General features: G+C 48.0%; 1 protein-coding gene across 17 annotated transcripts in view; it reads right to left on the bottom strand.

The window, feature by feature from the left end:
• The window catches only part of CADPS (calcium dependent secretion activator), a 479,176-nt gene that overhangs the window by 43,776 nt on the left and 416,754 nt on the right, over positions 1-18,646 (bottom strand). For all 17 annotated transcript variants that reach the window (XM_036266617.1, XM_036266610.1, XM_036266613.1 and 14 more), the window contains one exon: positions 3,251-3,283. In XM_036266617.1, the coding sequence (XP_036122510.1) occupies positions 3,251-3,283 (33 nt within the window). The remainder of the gene's footprint in view (positions 1-3,250; positions 3,284-18,646) is intronic.

Below are 18,646 nucleotides of genomic sequence, written 5' to 3'. Positions count from 1 at the left end.
TTTTGCTGCTGCACATTCTGGTTCGGGGACCGCTGATTCAATAGTGGTAGTCACTGGTGTGCTGGTCAACTGGCTCTTTTAAACAAAGAACCAAAACAACCCAAACAGCACAGACAGCAGACCTTGATTTGTAGCGCTTGCCGATTTCCATGGTGTAAATACTCTCTCCACGGCTGAGTTGGTGTCATAATGCACCCTCACTGAAGGCAGAGTTGGAAAGAAATGCACACAGTTGACTCATTCTTGGGAGCCAGTGCCAGCAGGCTCTGGGCACTTAGTCAAACACCATCTGAACTCATGCTCCTTACTTGCCCAGAAACCCTGGGCTCTGAACCTCCCTCACAGGATTGTTTTGAGAACTAAATTATTAGTGTTATTTACTACATGTAAACAATGTACGTATAGTACAAATGTCTATTATGCACTATTATTTTCTCTAAAATTGTTTATTTACTAAAACATTAATTATATTATTACTATATAATTATTGTAACAATCATATTATTATTTATAATAGCACTATCATGTTATTTGCTATAAAATACACATTAATCAACTTAATTTTAAAGTTTACCATTTTTTTCTAAGCCATAACAACTGGTAAAATCATGAATTCGAGATGCTAATCATAGTTTTTCCAATACTAAAGTAATTATTCAATTAACTAAATAAAGACGTTCATCTGTGCACTAACTAAACCCAACTGGCAGTTGGCAGAGTGTTTAAGAGCATTGGTTGAAATCTCTGCCCTGCCACTTAGCAACTGTGGGACCCTAAGGAAGTGAACCTCTCCGGCCTCAGTTTCCTCATCTTTATTTTTAATATTTTTTCTTTTCTTTTATTTTTTTAATCCTCACCCAAGGACATTTTTCCATTTTTTGCTCAGGTAGAGTGGGAGGGAGAGAGAGGAACAGAGAGAGAGAGAGAAACATTGATGTGACCAAGGCCAGGGACAAACTGCAACCGAGGTACATGCCCTTAATGGGAACCGAACCCGGGTCTCTCGGGACCGCAGGCCGATGCTCTAACCGTTGAGCCAAACCGGCCAGGGCTAATATTTTTTTAAATTGATTTTAGAGAGAGGAAGGGAGAGGGAGAGAGAGATAGAAACGTCAATGAGAGAGAACACTGATTGGCCGCCTCCTGCATGCCCCCCCCCGGGGATCAGGCCTACAACCTGGGCATGTGCCCTGACCGGGAATTGAACCGGCAACCTCTTGGTGCCTGGGTTGACGCTCAACCACTGAGCCACACCAACCGGGCAGTTTCCTCATCTTTAAAGTGGGTTATTGTGAAGATGAAATGTAAAGTGCTTAGAAGGGTGCCCAGCAGGCAGAGAGTGCTTTCAAAGGCTTGGTTGTAGCTCATCACCGGTGTCTATCATCAGTGCTAAATTTGCTACATTCTGGGACACGCTGCATCATTTTCTCCTGCCTCCCTAGAGGGTGGAGACCCTGCTGGTTCATTTCGTGGGCCCAGAGCGGAGCAAGGCTTCTGTAGAGCATCATGCATGCATGGACATGGCATGACTGCAGGTCAGGATGCCTTTGCTGGGGATGCACAGTCCATTTTCTTCCTCATCTTTACAAAAATTCTGAACCTACCTTGCAGAAATTAGGTCGAACCACATGAAATCGCCAACTCTGGACTTTTTGGAGCTTCCCCAATTCCAATTTGATTTGCTAGTACCAACTGACCAATCAAATTTCTCCATGTATTTGAGCCTTGCCTACTCCTCGCCTGTTCTTGCCCTGCTGGTAACATCTCCCCTCTGCTTTGAGGCCCACAGAAAACAAACCTTGGCCACCACGGTCTTTGAATGTTGAGCCTAGAATTTCAATTTCTATTACTGTTGAAGACCAGGGCAAGCCAGAGCTAATGCCAGCAAATCCAATCCCCCACTCCCACCCTCGTGGATTGACTGTGGGCACTGCACGCCCATCCCCCGCCACGTGTCCTGCGCCTGGCCTGCTGCCGAAAGTCTGAGGAGGGCCAGGTACGGCTGGGCATTTCATGTGCACGGCAAACCGTGACTCGAGTATTCTCTCTGTTTTAAGGAAGAGGACACAGGCCCAGAGAACTGGAGTTGTTTGCTCCCTGTACTGAAAACTTATACTTGGGGCTTGGGAAAATAAATTCTTTAACGTATCTCCTTGCTGCAGTTATGTGAGCTTCCTCTCTGCTCCATTGTAAGGATTGTCTATGCGAAGGAGACCGAAGTCCCTCGATGAGAAATATTATATAAATTCAAAGCATAATTACTGATTGTACATTCTTTCATTAAACAAACAAAATACATGCTAATACTAAATTCACTCCCATTTTCCATTGTGCCTTCCTTGGAGAAATAAACCATTACACACTTAACTTCCTGGGGAAATGAATTTAAATGTTAATATAAATCCTTTTAGAAAAAAACAAATTTTAACAAATAAGTATTTGAACAAGGAGAGCACTTAACCACGTTCAGAATGAGAAACGTTCAGCACGAGCCCCTCGGTGGCTGTTGAGATAAGCTCCCTAAATTTAATATTTTATAATAGACTCACACCTCTTTTGTTAGAAACAGAAGCAGCATCATTTTCCTGGAATATATCAAAATCTCTGCAATTTTATTTTGCTAATAGGCAGGGCGAAGTGTGCCTACAAACTGTCCTGGTCCCTGGAAGGTAATCCCACATTCTAGCATCCACGTGAGTACTTAACCTCAATTTAAATGTAAATTCTGGGCAACTTCAAGTGCTTTATGTGTGAACTTTGAGAGCTCTCTTCATTAATGAGGTCTGCACTCATTATAAGCAGTTTTGTAAGGTTTCCTTAAAACAATCGCAGAATTGACCCCCAAATGAACAAATTCAGAATTTATTTGTTTTAAAAAAAATACTGGCACCCTGTGCAAATTTCCAGCGTGTGACTCTGCTTCCAAGGGGAGCGTGCAGGAGGCGAGGGAGTGGAGCGGTCACAGAGTGACATGTATCAGAGAAACCAAGGAGGATAAAACTGGAAGGAAGCTGGATTTCCCCTCACGTGGCGCCTCTTCCCAATGAAGAAACCACACCCTCTTCTCGTCTGATAACAACTATACATGACATGTGCTTGACTTCCCCCTTCCTGGTGATTCGGTTCAGGAATATACAATTTAACAGCAACTAATGAAAATAGCACCATCACACTTCTCATAAGGGCAAAACAAACCAAATCCCCAAAACCAAAAAAACCAAACCCACAAAAACGGTTTTCAAATACTCACAGGTACATCCACATATTTGGAAGCTGCCTTCACCTAAGAAGGAAAGAAGAGGATGGGAATGAGGCTGGTGTTTATGTTTCATTGTTCACAGCTCAATGCTGTACCACATCAGAGTTAAAACAATATGCTGGCACATGGAGCTGACCAGGAAACACCAAAAGGTACTAAACAACAAAATCTGTTTGCTATTTTTCCCCAAGCCATAGTTACTGCGAGAGAGAGAGAGAGAGAGAGAGAGAGAGAGAGAGAGAGAGAGAGAGAGCGCGAAGGAGGAGGAGGAGGAGGAGGAGGAGAAAGGAAAGAAGGAAGGGAAGGAGGGAAGGAGGGAGGGAGGGAGGGAGGGAGGGAAGGAGGGAGACAGGGACAGAGGGAGAGAAAGTGAACAGAAAGGGCGAAGAAGAGTGAAGTTTTCCTGACCGAGACTCTGTAGCTGGGGTGGGTATTTTGCATATTTCTCCCTCCTTTTAAAAGGGACAAAAATGACTATAGCTGAACCCCAGTTGGTGAGTGGAGGGCTCCCCAGTTTAGAAAAGCACCTAAAGGCTGGGGTCACTTCTTGGGTCTTTGTGGAATTTGGTTAAACTGCATCCTTCAGTTCTGTTTCAGTGAACTCCTTTCAAGAAGAGGGATGTGGTGGGTGGGCATCCTTAACCCTGAGACATACGGGTGTCTGTGGGTGGGGGTTAGAAGGGTAACAGAGCCTTTCAAAACTGTCCCAAGGGTGCTGTTGTGTCTCTTGGTTTTAAAGACTAGAAAACCCAGAAGGGAAGTGCAGGGAATGGTTATGAAATTTATTTTCAGTTTTTGGGGAGGGAGTCTGACAGAGTAGAGTGTTTGAGAGCATGAAATTTGGAGCCAGACCTGGATTCAAATCCTGCCTTTTTCAACTTCCAAGCTGTGAGACATTGGGCAAGTCACTTCATCTCTCTGAGCCTCAGACGCATCATCTGCCAAATGGAGACTCTAATAGTGCCTACTTCAGCTGGTCGCCATACGGGCAAACGCACACAACAGTCCTGGGACTTAGAAAGCGAGCAACAGATAGTAGCCAAAATGAGCAATTCATCATCACGGGCTCTGGGCGCTGGGAGAAGTCAATCAGCAGCGGAAACCATGTCTGATGGTCTATATGTCTAATTTTGACTTGCATTTGGTCATGCATGTCCTTCTAGGCACAGGGAAGACTACGGGGCTACATCGGGGGTCAGAGAGCATTTCCGTTTTGATGGGCAACCACAAAGACTGCGACACACACAGCAGTCGGGATGTCTTCCGCATCTCAGGCAGGCTTCCCTGGACATTTGGCTGAGATGCATATCGGAAATCACAACCTCTACCCACATGAAAGTTTCCAGGGGAGCGTTTTCCCTCTTGCCCTTTTCCCAAAGCTGCTTTGCCAAATGTCAGCTCCCAAGGGAGAGAAGCCAATGAGCCGTAGTGTGGGGTGGAAGGAGCCTGGGATTTAGAGCCAAAATTCCGTAAGTGCCAGAAACAGTGGACCCTGGATAATCACGTCAGCACCTCAGTCTTGGGGTCTATGCTTCCAGAACAGGGTGATAATATGCACTGTGCAGGGTTGAGAGGCTGATCAAGTGAAAACAAATAGAAAGTGCTTTGTAAACTTTGAAAGGGCTGAGCACACATCGGTTAATTATCAAGAGAGCAAAGCATGGTCTCTTCTGGGGTCACTGTCAGCACCCAAGATGATCTCCAGAGCCTCCTGTTACTGATTCCCCTGAAATCCTGCACTTTTCTATGCAGCCCTGACCGCCACTGCCAGTCAGGAATTTCTGCACACTGTCCCCTCGAACAGGATGTCATGTCTTGCTCACGGCTATCTTCCCAGCAACTCACTTGGACCCTGTCTTAGAGAGGGCACTGGGAAAAATTTTAGAAGGAAGAAAAGAGAAAAAGCGAGTGACCAGTTCTGGCTTCAGAGGGGTGAGGAATGAGCAGAGGCATGACCAGCTTGAGAAGCCACTGAAGCCAACATATTTATGTATCAAGCTGGCCGCCTGCAAAGGCTGCTGGGTAAAGCAAACCGCGCTGGGCCATTGAAGGGTTTGCCGAAAGTGTTCCAGATTTCACACAACTAATATTTTCATTAAATGATTCACAACCTGAAATCATTCCTCTTTATTCCTGTTCCAGAATTAAGTTTGGGCGAAAAGGTGGCTTTCCTTTCCTCCAAGTCCCCCTCATTTAAAATAACATCTAACATGTTTGGGATGTTTTCCAATTTGCAAAGCACTTTTATGTACAGTTTTTTCTTTAAGCCACCCTGCAAAGTGGGGACTCTGAGTCATATCTCTTTACGATTGAGAACACGAAAACCCCTAGCATTTAAGAATTTATTCACTAATGATGTCGGCAGAGAAGCCAGGGCCCCTGAGCCACGACTGTTCCTTGGAACTCCTGACCTCACCAATGATAGAAAAGTGCAAGGAAGTCAAGCATCACTGGTCAGAGCAGGTGCTGGCAAAATCATTATTCTCAGTGGGAAATTACCTCCTTTGCTCCGTAGCGTTGGTGCTTGGCAGTTGGTAGGAGTTTTGCTACAGCTGAAATGATCAACCTCTAAACACGCCTACTCTCCATTTACCACTAACATGCAGTTCCAACCCGGAGAATGACACCGGTCAAGCCCTGTCCCTTTCCAGGCAGTTGGGAAGACAGAGCAAGCTCTGTGTGATGAATGAAAGCCGTCCCCCCGCCACACGCACCAGCCTTCAGTGCGCTGGGCTGGCGGTTTTCTCTGGCAACTGCTGACCTGCACAGGGTCTCATCAATCTTCCTCCAGTCCCATAATAACAGGAAAAAATAGCTCAGAGTAAATTGCGGTCCTATTATTATTTATTTATTTTTACAAATATTTTTTCTTTATTGATTTAGAGAGAAAGGAAGAGAGAAGGAGAGAGATAGAAACATCGATGAGAGAGAACATTGGCTGGCCGCCTCCTGCGTGCCCTGCACTGGAATCGGGCCCACAACCTGGGCATGTGCCCCGACCGGGAATCGAACCAGTGGCCTCTTGGTGCATGGGTGGACACTCAACCAGTGAGCCACACCAGCCGGCCTGCAGTCCTATTATTTAGAAACATGTGGTAAACCATTTTTGGTTCTGGCCATTGAACTTGAGAAGGATGTTGACAGGACCGAGGGGGGCCTGGAAGGGTCTTGTGTAGGGAAAGTGAGAGCAGAGGCATCTCGCTGGAACAGGGCTGATGGCAAAGGAAATGACAGCCTTCAGGTAGTAAAGTAAGGGCCTCCACGCAGAGGGGGCCTGTTCACAGCCTCCCAGAGCAGAGTCAAGATGAATGGTCAAAACGACAAGCCCCAAAGCAGGTGCAAACACCTCGCTCCTTCCCTGGGTGCGGGGACATCCTCTAGGGGGAGCTCCCCGGGGTCAGGGGCATGCTCCGGAGCGAGCCTTTCCCTCTGTGAGGGGCTCCCTCCCAGGCTGCTCCTGCTCTCTGAGTGGGCCCCGGAAGCACTAGGAAGCTGCGTCGGCTCTCGTCCTCACAGCGGACGTGGTGAGGTACGGCGGAGTGTCCACAGGCAGAGGAGGGTCCGGACTCTGCTCCTGGAACCCTGTCCTGCCACCTTTAACTGTCCACAGGAACACGGTGTTTGGCCAGCTATACTCTACACAGAGAGGAAGAACTGGATCCTCCCATCCCACTGAGGCTGTGAAATTGTTGCCAAGGGTCAGAAATCCAAGAGCACATCCGGCCCTGTCGCTGGATCAGATCAGCAGCAGGTCTGACGATCTACACAACACTATTTTCCATTATATGTAGATGCTTTGATGAATAAATTATACATTTCTTAAAAAGTACTACCTGTTTTATAGATTTTTGTCATTATGTATTTTCCCCCCATCCATGGTTCTCAAAAGTGTGTGTGTAATTTTCTTTCTGCCTCTCTTTTTTTCAACTTTAAAAGAAATCATCCCAGTGAAGTGACTAAGAGAACACACTCAGGGTGGCTGGGTCCGAACTCTGGCTTGGCCATCTCTGAGCTTTGTGGTTTTGCTAAGTTACTTAGCTTCTCCGAGCCTCCTCTGCAAACAGGGCAATAGCAGTGTTACTCCGGGGGATGCTGAGAGGGCCGAGGGAGGCAGTCATGCTAGGGTGTGGGAGGAGGTCCCCGCCCCTCTCCTGCTGGCTGGGTGGGCTGGCCGGCTGGTGCGGACAGAGGGACAGAGCGCGTGACCTGCTGGCTGTCCGAGGGCAGAGGGAGCTGTTCCACTCCCCACCTCGAGACCACAGGCAATTGCTTGCCATAAAGAAAGGGTGCTGGAATCTCCCCAGGTTACCAGCAGGTACCTGAGTGGATTCTCAGTCTGGCATCCTCTCTGCCAATTCTGTGAACACCCTGTGCACTGGAGAACTTGCCCTTGACAGACTGAGGCAGGCGGCAAAGCCGTCTGCTCCCACCTCGGCGTGGCTGAGCAGAGGGGCCGCCCCCAGACCAGTGTGCTCTGAGATACTCGGTGACACCTGCCTCCTGCCTACTGCTCTGTGGGACCAGGCTATGTGCCCTGGGCATGGGAGATTAGGGGGAGGGAGAAAGCTTTGCCCCAGACGCCCGGTCTGGCACCCTTCTAAGCAGGGACTCAACGGCCCTCAAAGGAGAGACAATAAGTGTGACTTCATTTTCTGAGACTCCCTGCTTTCTCCCCATCCCCTCTGGTGGGACAAAGACTACCCCTTCTCTAGCAGTATCCATGATCCCCCACCCCACCCGACCTCCCGGATGTAGCAGCTCGGGAATGGAACTGAGGAAAGGAGATGCAGATCGGGAGCGGTGTGGAGACGGAGCGTGCAGGTGGGAGAAGCGGTCCGTGAGCAACCTGGCCGTGTCGCTCCGTGGTTCCTGCCCGGGGCTGAGGCCTCGTCTGAGAGCACAGTGTCTCCCCCATGAACGAGTCGTGTCCACCCAGCAGTGAGGAACTGCAGGTGACGCTTCTCGAGTGCTTACGACTTGCCAGGTGACGAGGGAGGAATGTTCCATTTATTATATTTGGTCCTCACAACAACCTTCTGAGGAGGGGTGTCCTGTTAACCGTCCCGCTGACAGCCGGAGAAACTGAGGGAAAGCGTGACGAAGCAGCTCGACGCGAAGTCTCACAGCTAGTAAGTCACAGCTCTGGACCTGCCTCCCCCAGGATGCCCATCATTCAGTAGACGACACGAAACCCCGCTCTCAGGCCACTTCAATGACCGTCATGTTCACGTCTTGATATGTGCATGTATGTGCACGTGCGTGTGTGTGTGCACCACCTGAAATGGCTTCTCCAGGAAAAGTGTATGAGGGATTTGAATAATGATCTGTGCTGACTCAGGGCCGAAGGGCAACACTGCTTCTGGGCCGCATGTCCCAGTTAATTACCTCGCCCTCCACCTGACTTAGTGTGTGTAGACAGGCTTAATGGTTCCTCTACTGAGCTCTTCATTATTTCTCAGGTGCCCAAGGTAATCTTTTCATTGAACATTCACCACTCCGGGATTTTCACAATGCTGATGACTAAGGGATTTTCTTCTGCCTGGTCCTAATAAGGGGACCTGAGTTAATCATTGTGAAGCTTTGACAGGAAGCTCGGCGGGGGCTTAAACCACTTCTCTGGCTTCATTAGGGGTAAAAGCGACCCAGGTGCAGACCACGCGGACCTCAGGGTTTGATACTATTAAATCAATTCACAGACAAAAAAAATTTTAAAAGTGGATTAGGCCCTTTTTGCAAACTGAAATCTGGTGGGTAAGACTCAGAGATGGAAGAAAAGAAGTCTGAGCAGATACCACTGCCCGAATGACTGCCGAGCTCTCCCTTCTCCCCACGGTCCCTTGAAAAAAATCAAGGAAACACTTTCTTCTCTGCACCGGCTGACTCCACCCCTGCCTGGTCGACTTCGCAAGAGCTGTGAGCTGACTTCTCTGCCTTCGCCTAGAACCGCCGACCACACCACCGTCTCGAGAGGCTAGCAAAACGGACTTCGGTGTTTGGCTTTGAAACTTCTGCTGCCCTGATAATGACGCCATTTGGTTCCTTTCTCCACTTCCCTACCCCAGGTGATCTTAGCTACCTGGATTCCCTCCCTTTCCTTCCTTCCTTCCTTCCTTCCTTCCTTCCTTCCTTCCTTCCTTCCTTCCTTCCTCCCTCCCTCCCTCCCTCCCTCCCTCCCTCCCTCCCTTCCTCCCTCCCTCCCTCCCTCCCTTCCTTCCTCCCTTCCTCCCTCCCTCCCTCCTTTCCTTCCTTCCTTCCTTCCTTCCTTCCTTCCTTCCTTCCTTCCTTCCTTCCTTCCTTCCTTCCTTCCTTCCTTCCTTCCTTCCTCTTTTTCTTTCTGTTAAAGAATGAGGCAGTTCAGTACATAAAAATGTGACTTAGTGCCACTATCATCCATAAAATGGTTTTATCTCTATTACTTGAATTTGGTCATCTGTCACTATCCTCATGCCTACAATGTAGGCCCTCCTCAGCGTCTACACTGCCTGGTGGAGACTAGGGGCTCAATAGAAATGTGCTGAAGGAATGACTTCTGAGTATAGGACTCTCGTCATCCCTCGTTTATCGCGGTTAATCTGTTCCAGACTCTAGCGGCTGCACCTGGCGTTGAAGGGTTCCTGGGGGCTCGAATACACAGGCCTACAGTCCATAAGTAGAGTAATTTTATTTTTAATTGTAATACAGGGTGTATAATTGACTCAGGCAACCGAGCACCTGCTGTATCATTTTCACTGTCTTGATCAACTTTTTAATGAATACATTTGAAAAAAAAACGGCAGTAGAGTGAAGCCGCGAAAGTCGAAGCGCGAAGTGGCAGGGACGACTGTCCCCAGTCCCCAGGCAGAGGTCCCCAGGGCCTTCTTCAAGTTGGTGTTAAGCTTTACCATTCTGAAAGGGACCCTGCGGAAGTGCAGCCAGGCACTGCCTGCTCGAAAGGAACTGGTGTTGGTTGCCTCTATGCAACGAGCTCGTTTTCTTGCCCCACAGAGGTACAGTGTGGAGGTAAGACCTTGGGGTCCCGAGTCAGATGCCTGGGCTGGCCTGAGGTCCTGCCACCCACCAGCTGTGGGTCAGGTCATTAATCTCTCTAAGCATCAACTTCCTTTTTGGGAAACAGAGATGATGACAATAATACCTCCTCACTGGGTGGTTCTATGGATCATTAATTTAAGAAGCCAGGTTTCCTAAGTGTTTAGCACATGCAGGACACTACTCTAAGCATTTTCATTCTGTTCATTTAGTGCACGCAAAGGGTTAGACGCGTTAACGTGTGTACGAACCTCAGCGCCGGGCCTGGCACACAGCATGCGTTCAGAAAGTGTTGGCTATTGGCTTTGCATTCTGTATTCCTTTCACCTCCAAAGGGGCTGGTTTGATGGGTCAGGTTCCAGGGTAGAGACTGGGCTGTGTTTGCTGGTGGGTGGGGTCAGTAAACGTTACATACCTGCACAACTAGGTAAGGTGCTTCTGTTTCATGCTTAGGATGCTTCAGGTGAGAGCCTGTGACTTGTGCAGCAAGAGGTGTGGCCATGTTGCTCTGCGCTTCCTTTCTGGCCCTGTGCAAGGCTGTGGTCTAGGCTGGCTCTCTGATTCCACATCTCCCTGGCTCCTCAGCCCAACTTCTTACGCAGAGATCCCTGGAGACCAGCACAGCTCATGGAGATCTCTGCATTGAAATGTGGACCCCAAGCCCAGCCCACAGCATGGTAGCTTGCTTCCAAAGATACTGGCCATCAGTGATGTTGCTCCCTGTGTGGGCACGGCACTCTCTCACTGAGCAGTGGAGTCTATTCCCTCATCCCCCTGGAGTCTGGGCTGGCCTGTGACTGCTTTGACCAACAGAATATGCTGGAGGTGAGTCCGTGCCAGGTCTGAGCCTGGTTTTGGAGAGGGCTGGCAGCTTCCACTTCCTCCCTCCTGCAAGCCAGCAGCCGTGTAGGTGCCCTGCGCTGGGACCGCCACGCTGGAAAGAGCCACGCCGCGTGGATAAGGCCAGCAGGGTGAGACCCATACGGGGAGAAAGAAGCACATGGACGCACACTGAGTTCTTACACGTCCGGCCCAGCCAAGCTCAGTCTCCTGCTGAATGTAGCCAAGCGAGTGACCCACTGCCAACGCTACATGGAACCAAAGCCTTGTGAGGGAAGCTCTTCCTAAATCCCTAACCTCCAAAACTGAGAGCAAAAGAATCTGATAAAGTCACTAATTTTGCCATAGTGTGTTATGCAACAATAGATGACCAAGACATTGAAGAAGTGTTACTTTATCTCATATTTCTCTAACCTTATCCTGGAGGACCCTGTGGGGAGGTCACTGATGGTCCAGGATAGGGCTGGTCATTCCTGAGTCTCCTGGCTATAAGAACATGAATGAGTAGGTATCACCTCACACCTGCCACAATGCCTACCATCAATAAATCAACAACAAATACTGGCGAGGATGTGGAGAAAAGGGAACCCTTGTGCTCTGCTGGTGGGAATGCAGACTGGTGCAGCCACTGTGTAAAACAGTATGGAGTTCCTCAAAAAATTAAAAATGGAACTGCCATTTGACCCAGAGATCTTACTTCTGGGAATATATCCTAAGAATCCTGAAACACTAATCAGAAAGAATATGTGCACTCCTATGTTCATAGCAGCATTATTATAATGGCTAAGATCTGGAAATAGCCTAAGTGCCCATCAGTAGATGAGTGGGTAAAAAATCTGTGGTACATTTATACAATGGAATATTATGCAGCTATAAAAAAGAGGGTCTTACCCTTTGTGATAGCATGGATGGACCTGGAGGTTATTATGCTAAAAGAAATAAGTCAGTTAGAGAAAGACAAGTATCATATGATCTCATTTATATACGGAATAAACTGATAAAGAAAATAGGTCCAGAGACACGGAAACATGGAACAGACTGACAGATCTCAGTGGGGAAGGGGTGGAGGGCACGGAAAAAGATTAACCAGAAAAAGTATATGCATAGCCTTGGCCGGTTTGGCTCAGCGGTTAGAGCATCGGCCTGCGGTCCAGAGAGACCTGGGTTTGGTTCCCGCTAAGGGCACGTACCTCGGTTGCAGTTTGTCCCTGGCCCTGGTTGGGTCGTGTGAGTGGCAGCCACTCGATGTGTCCCTTTCAAGTCAATGTTTCTCTCTCTCTCTCCCTCTCTCTCCCTCCCACTCTATCTCAACAAAAAATGGAAAAATGTCCTCGGGTGAGGAAAAAAAAATGTATATGCATATATGCATAATTCATGGGCACAGACAATAGTGTGGGGAAGGCCTGGTGTAGGATTGGGGCTGGGTGGAGGAGGGCCAATGGGGGTAAGGGGGGGCATCTATAATGCTGTCACCAATAAATAAATTTAAAATAGGAAAAACCCATTAAGGAGCAAACTGATTTTCACCTGATCCTTAATGATATTTATTGGGCACATACATGTGGGGTACTGTGTTAGACACCTTATGTAGCTCAATCATCACTGTAGAACATTAGAAGACTCATTTCACCATCCCTGCTTCACAGATAAGGATGTTGAGGCTCGGAGGGGTTAAGCAACTCTCGAGAAGTGAGCCATTAAGTGGTGAAGTTGGAATAAAAGCCCAGGTCTGGTTAGAAAGTGTAGAGTCCTTTCACTACATTAAGTTGTTGATATTCTGAAAATGATGTGTTATTCTATTTTTTTTTTTAATCCTCACCCGAGGACATTTTTGCATTTATTTTCAGATAGAGCGGGAAGGAGAGAGGGAGGAAGAGAGAGAGAGAGAGAGACATCAGCTGGTTGCCACCCACATGACCCCAACTGGGACTGGGGACAAACTGCAACCGAGGTACGTGCCCTTCGAAGGAACCGAACCCAGGTCTCTCTGGTCCATGGGTCAACGCTCTAACCCCTGAGCCAAACTGGCCAGGGCTGGTGTGTCGTTCTAAATCCACTTCTTACCTACCAACCATCTGGGATCTGGGAGAAGGGGAGCCTGCTTTGTGGGGCATGCAAGGGCTTGGGTCAGCTGGACCTTGGTTTTCATCATGTGCCATCACTTATTCACTGAATGAGCTTGGGAAGTGTTATTTAACCTCCCATGGCTTCTATAATCTCATCTTCAAACAGAGGATAACAACGGTATCGTCTTCAGAGGGTTTTTGTGAGGCTGTACAGGTTGCCATCATATCAAGAGCTCACCACAATGCCTGGTACACTGTAGAAGCTGGAGAAGCATCCACTAGTATTATCACTAGTGTTTAATTCACCTGTGGTGCCCTGGCGTTGACCACCAAGGGTGTTCCCATCTACCGGTCCTAGATTAGAGCAGGGTCTAGCCTGCTGTTTCTGTGTGGCCCACAAGCTAAGAATGGTTTTCACATTTCTTTAAAAAATATTTTTTCTTTATTGATTTGAGAGAGAGAGGAAGAGAGAGATAGAAACATCAATGATATTTTTTTGTGGTACGTGCCCCTAGAGGGAACCGAACCTGGGACTCTCTGGTCTGCAGGTCAACGCTCCAACCACTGAGCCAAACCGGCTAGGGCGGTTTTCACATTTTTTAAATGGTTGAAAGAAAACCAAAAGAAGAAGACTTATTTCCTGACATGTGAAAATTATAAAATATTGACATTTCAGTGTCCATAAAGCTTTATTAGAACACAGCCACACTGATTCGCTTACGGCGTGTGTGTACTTGCTCTCAGGCTACGAGGGCAGAGGCTGAGTCTGTAAGAGGGACTCTGTGGCTAGTGCAGTCAAAGTATTCTTGTGTGGTCCGCCCCAGAAGAATTTTTCTGATTTCTGGACTAGAACATGACGTAAGTGGGAGATGTGAGGTGTGGGAAGAATCACAAAATGTAAATTTCTGATCCTAATTCACTGGTTGACTGACCTCGGCCACTCGTCTAATCTGTCGGCCTCATGTCTTTATCTACAATAGGGTGCCAGGCTGATTGTTTTCTTGGATTGCTTCCGGAATTAAAACAATAAAATGTCTGTGACTGCCAGCTGGTACCCGAGGCAGGTTCGAGTTGGAATGTGCAGTAGGAAACACTTCCCACACCTTGGAAAGGATATACAGACTTTAGCAGTAAAACAAAAGGCTACCACTATTTTAGTAATAATAAGAGCTCCGGAAATGAGGCTCTGGGGAAAACTGTAGTAACGGGAAAGGAAAAAACATTAGAGATAAATAAAGACCATGCACACAGGTACCAGACAACGCGCGTGGCCCAGCGGGTAGACTTGGCAAAGACATGAAAGGATCACAATAGGCAGCATGTGCCGAGTGCTCGCTCTGTGCCAGGCACTGTTTTTGGTGTTTCTCACGAACCACCTCATTTCATATTCCCAGCACCCGTTAGTTCTCGCCTCCTCATCTGTACCTCTTTAGGCCGTTGTAAAAACTAATGAAGAGGATACGCACAAAGGGGCGTAATGGAGACGTGGCAAACCCTCCGCGCGTCTCGCCGCTCTGCTGCTCTTGTTGGCATCACCTGCCCAAAGGAACAACCTCCTGCGACTGGGCTCAGGCCCCTCTGCTGATCTGCCCATATGCCCCTCAGCCTCCAGTTGTATGTTCTCGTTTCCTGGCAGAATGGAATGGGCGGGGTTTACAGCTAAAGGCACAAGCACCGCTCGGACCAATAACGTGGAAGAAGCTGTGACCACGTCATTGATCAGAAGCCTGGAAATAGTATCTAAAAAGGATGTTCCTAAAAAGGGAATTTTAATGGGATCTGGAGGCAGTGAGGAAAGTGGTTTAGAGCACGGACTCTGGCGGGGGATCACAGGAGCCAAATTCCTGCTCTAGACAAGCTACTTAACTCTTCCTTGCCTCACTTCCCTCGTCTGCAAAGTGGGGTAATAGTGCTCCCCACAAGGTTGTGGAGTTGTGAAATGAGTTCCTAGAAGAGTTTCCAGGGCACAGTAAGGACTATGTGTTGGAGGTTACTATTGCTTCCACTGGAAATTTAGGCTGTTCTAGGTAATCAGGTTTGATAATTTGATCTGGCCCTGCCCGATCCGAGGGCTACATGTGGCCATTTAAATTTATGAATTTAAACAAACTACCATGAAAAATTTAACTCTTTAGTGGTACTAGTCACGTTTCAAATACTCATGAGCCATGTGTAGCTAGTGGTTACTGCATTGCACAGCTGAGGTATAGAATATTACTATCATTGCAGAAAGTTCTATTGGACTGTGCTGGTCTAGACCCAAGACACACTCATAAATTTACATGATTACATTTATTTCTTTATTGATTTTAGAGAAAGAGGAAGGGAGAGAGGGAAAAAGATAGAAACACTGATGAGAGAGAACATCGATTGGCTGCCTCCTGCACGCCCCCCACTGGGGATTTGGCCCACAACCTGGGCATGTGCCCTGACGGAATCGAACCAGTGACCTCTTGGGACATGGATCAACGCTCAACCACTGAGCCACACTGGCCAGGCTACATGATTACATTTGTAATGATAGGAATGAAGAGATTCTCATTCAATTCCCATTTTAGAACAAGAGAACAGCTGGAGGAGGAAGCAGGGGAAGGAAAAGGCTGCAGGCATTCATAGCCTCAACTCGTGGATGAGATAAAAACTAAAGGTGGACGGGTCCTATTTCAAGTTCTACAGGTGCCAAGAAGAACAAGAACGCTACGCACTGTAACAGGAGGAGGAGAAGAGGAAGATGGTGAGTGGGCTAAACTCTATTACAGTAGATTCGATCAATATAAGAATAATACTTAGAGCTATGAAGATAACACAAAATAGTTTCAAAGGTCCCTTCCGGGGTAAGGAATTAAGGGAGGAGAGGGGTAGAACAGAGGACTGTTGCTTTTTAAAAATTATTATTACAAATGTTTCTGTACTATTTCATTTTTAACCATGTTTGTCTGTATATTTCTTTCATAAAAATGTATTGAAAAAGGAACAAAACAAACGATAGCATTTTTAACATTCCATTGGAGAAAGACATTTGCAAGAAGAAGGCATCTCCGGCAGGGTAACTTCTTCAAGGTTTCCGCTTGGCCGAAATCAGGATTCTGAGATGTCCTCTGCAAAGGCACAACTGAAACCTAACAAATACCTCCCTCAATGCATAATCTGGATGCTCCAAGTGCGTCTCGGGAGGAAGAATACATGGTAAGTGCCAACTGAGGGACCGACTGCTTGGGGAGACAGAATGTGCCGGTGGGTGGATGTACTGGGACTGTGTGTGCGGTGAGCAGTTGAGCAAACCTCAGTGGCTCCTGCTTGGGGCCATGTGACAGTCAGAGACAGCCCCTTCCAGCATGTTCTGAGGACTGGAGAAAACACAGCCCTTGAAGTATATCTGGAATCCCGGACAGTGGGGTGAATTCTCAGAGCTCTGTTGCTGGAGGGGCGGCACCGTCCTCAGTGTGGAAGACCAGCTGGGAAGCCAGCGCCCACCTTGCCCCTGGAAATGCTGTGTAGGTGCTCAGCTCCCCTCATTTTCCTTTGCAGAAGGGCCAGAGCAATTGTGACACCAGACGTTTTTTATGGGTAGCTCATCAGGTGGTCATGACTCAGAAGCACCATCGCTGGCTTTCAAATGTGATTTGTATTTGCAAGATAAGAGTTAAGCATTGGAATGTTTTAGAATAAGGTTTCTCTTAGTTGCCAGTGTTAAATGGAATGAGCGTTAAAAAATTTCAAATAGAAAGAGAATATTGGACCCCGAGTCTGGACTCTCACGCCTACTCTCAACTACTGTCCATGTGACTTTGGGAAAAGCAATTGTTAGCTTCCTCATAGACAACACAGGAGTACTTAATACTGACATACTCACATCTAAAAATATAGATGTGTTTACCAACGATTGAATGCCCGATTTACACTCTTATTCAATTCTTATAAGAACTTGTCATCTCATTTTACAAGTGGAGCAACGGTGGCTCAGAGAGGTGAGGTGTTTTCTCCAGGGAACGCAGCCAAGAAGTGGAGGAGCTAGAACTTGACCCCACTGTGGGTCTGACATCAAGGTGCCTGCTGCTGCATTATGCTGCCCCCTACGCTGCCCTACCCTCTTCACAAGATAGTTTACCAGAGTCTGAGATAAAATCCAGATGATGACTGTGGAAAGATTTTGGAAAGCAAGAAGTTTTAGAGTTATGATGATACACTCTTATGATGCCAAGCAAGACCTCATGTATGCTGTTGATGTAAGCATCACGGGTATTCCGCGGTGGCCGCTGTGGACCGCTGCCGGGCCGGGGAAGGTGGGAGAGAGCCCAGGCTTTCCTGGGCCGCGTCCTCAGGCAAGAACACGAACACCCAGATTTGCAGCACTGCTGGCTGATTGCACGGCTTCTGTGCATGTTCATAAATATTGATTGTGATTAAACTATTATCATAGTAATGAGGGTAATAATGCCTCCTACAGCCCTTCCCACCACACTACTCAACGTCCCTACCTTTCATTACGCGAAGAGCGGCTGGCACCGCTGGGGAGTTGGGCGAGGCAGGGAAATGATCTCTATTAGACAAAAGCATTCTGTTCCATGCGCCGATTAGGAGCCGCAGCCTCATTAGTGCGGAGAACTGTTCACGTCTCCTGTGGCTCTGGTACTGTGTTCCGAGACTGGGTCCAGGAAGTGTATGTTCTCATCTCTCTTTCCCTGGGGGCTTCCGAACAGATGCCCGATTGAAGTTTTTCCTTCCAGCTTCCCTCACTTCTGTCCCAACCCTTCATTCCCAGAAAGGGTTTCTGCAAGGCTCGCGGGCTCCTTCAGCCCGCCCTTTGAATGCTGCGGAGACTCAAAGGCTGCAGCTCGCTATTTGCCTGGATCGAGGCTAAGCAATCTGCAAGTAATTAACCCTCGCTACGGTGGGCACGATGATGAGCATCGTTCACAGATGAGGGAACAGGCTCAGAGAGGTGCAGCGACTTCCTAAAGGACTCACAGCTGGTGCATCACGGAGCTGACCAGGAAGCACGGGTCTGCTGGGCTTCAGGGGTTGCCCTCCTAAGGACTACACTGCGTTTTTCCTTGTCTACGTGGTCAACACTCATTTTAGAAGAAACTCGGATGTACAGATGGAGAAGTTTCAATTTTGTACAATCTCTAAGCAGGCATGAAGGCTTATTTTTTATTTGATTATAAGTGGGGGCCTCTGCCCACCTCTGGCACTTTTGGGTTTTGCTCTGCCTTTGACACCTCTCAACACCAAGGAACCCCGCAGAATGCGAGCTCAAGGGCGAGGGCCACGTCTGACTGTGTCCCTGGCTCTGCGTGGCCTTGGTGCTGGGCAAACGAGGGCCGTGTCATCATTACCGAACAGTCAAGTTTCTGCACCAGGGATCACCTGTCACCTGAAGTCCTACCCTTCTCCCCTCGGCGGCCTCAGTCTGCGCTGGAGGTATAGATGGTTTCATCCCTCTGCCAGCGAC

The sequence above is a fragment of the Molossus molossus genome, unplaced genomic scaffold (genome assembly GCF_014108415.1).
Source record: "Molossus molossus isolate mMolMol1 unplaced genomic scaffold, mMolMol1.p scaffold_m16_p_18, whole genome shotgun sequence".
NCBI classification, from domain to species: domain Eukaryota; kingdom Metazoa; phylum Chordata; class Mammalia; order Chiroptera; family Molossidae; genus Molossus; species Molossus molossus.
The sequence above is the reverse complement of the archived record's forward strand: the minus strand, read 5'-3'. Positions and strand labels throughout refer to the sequence as shown.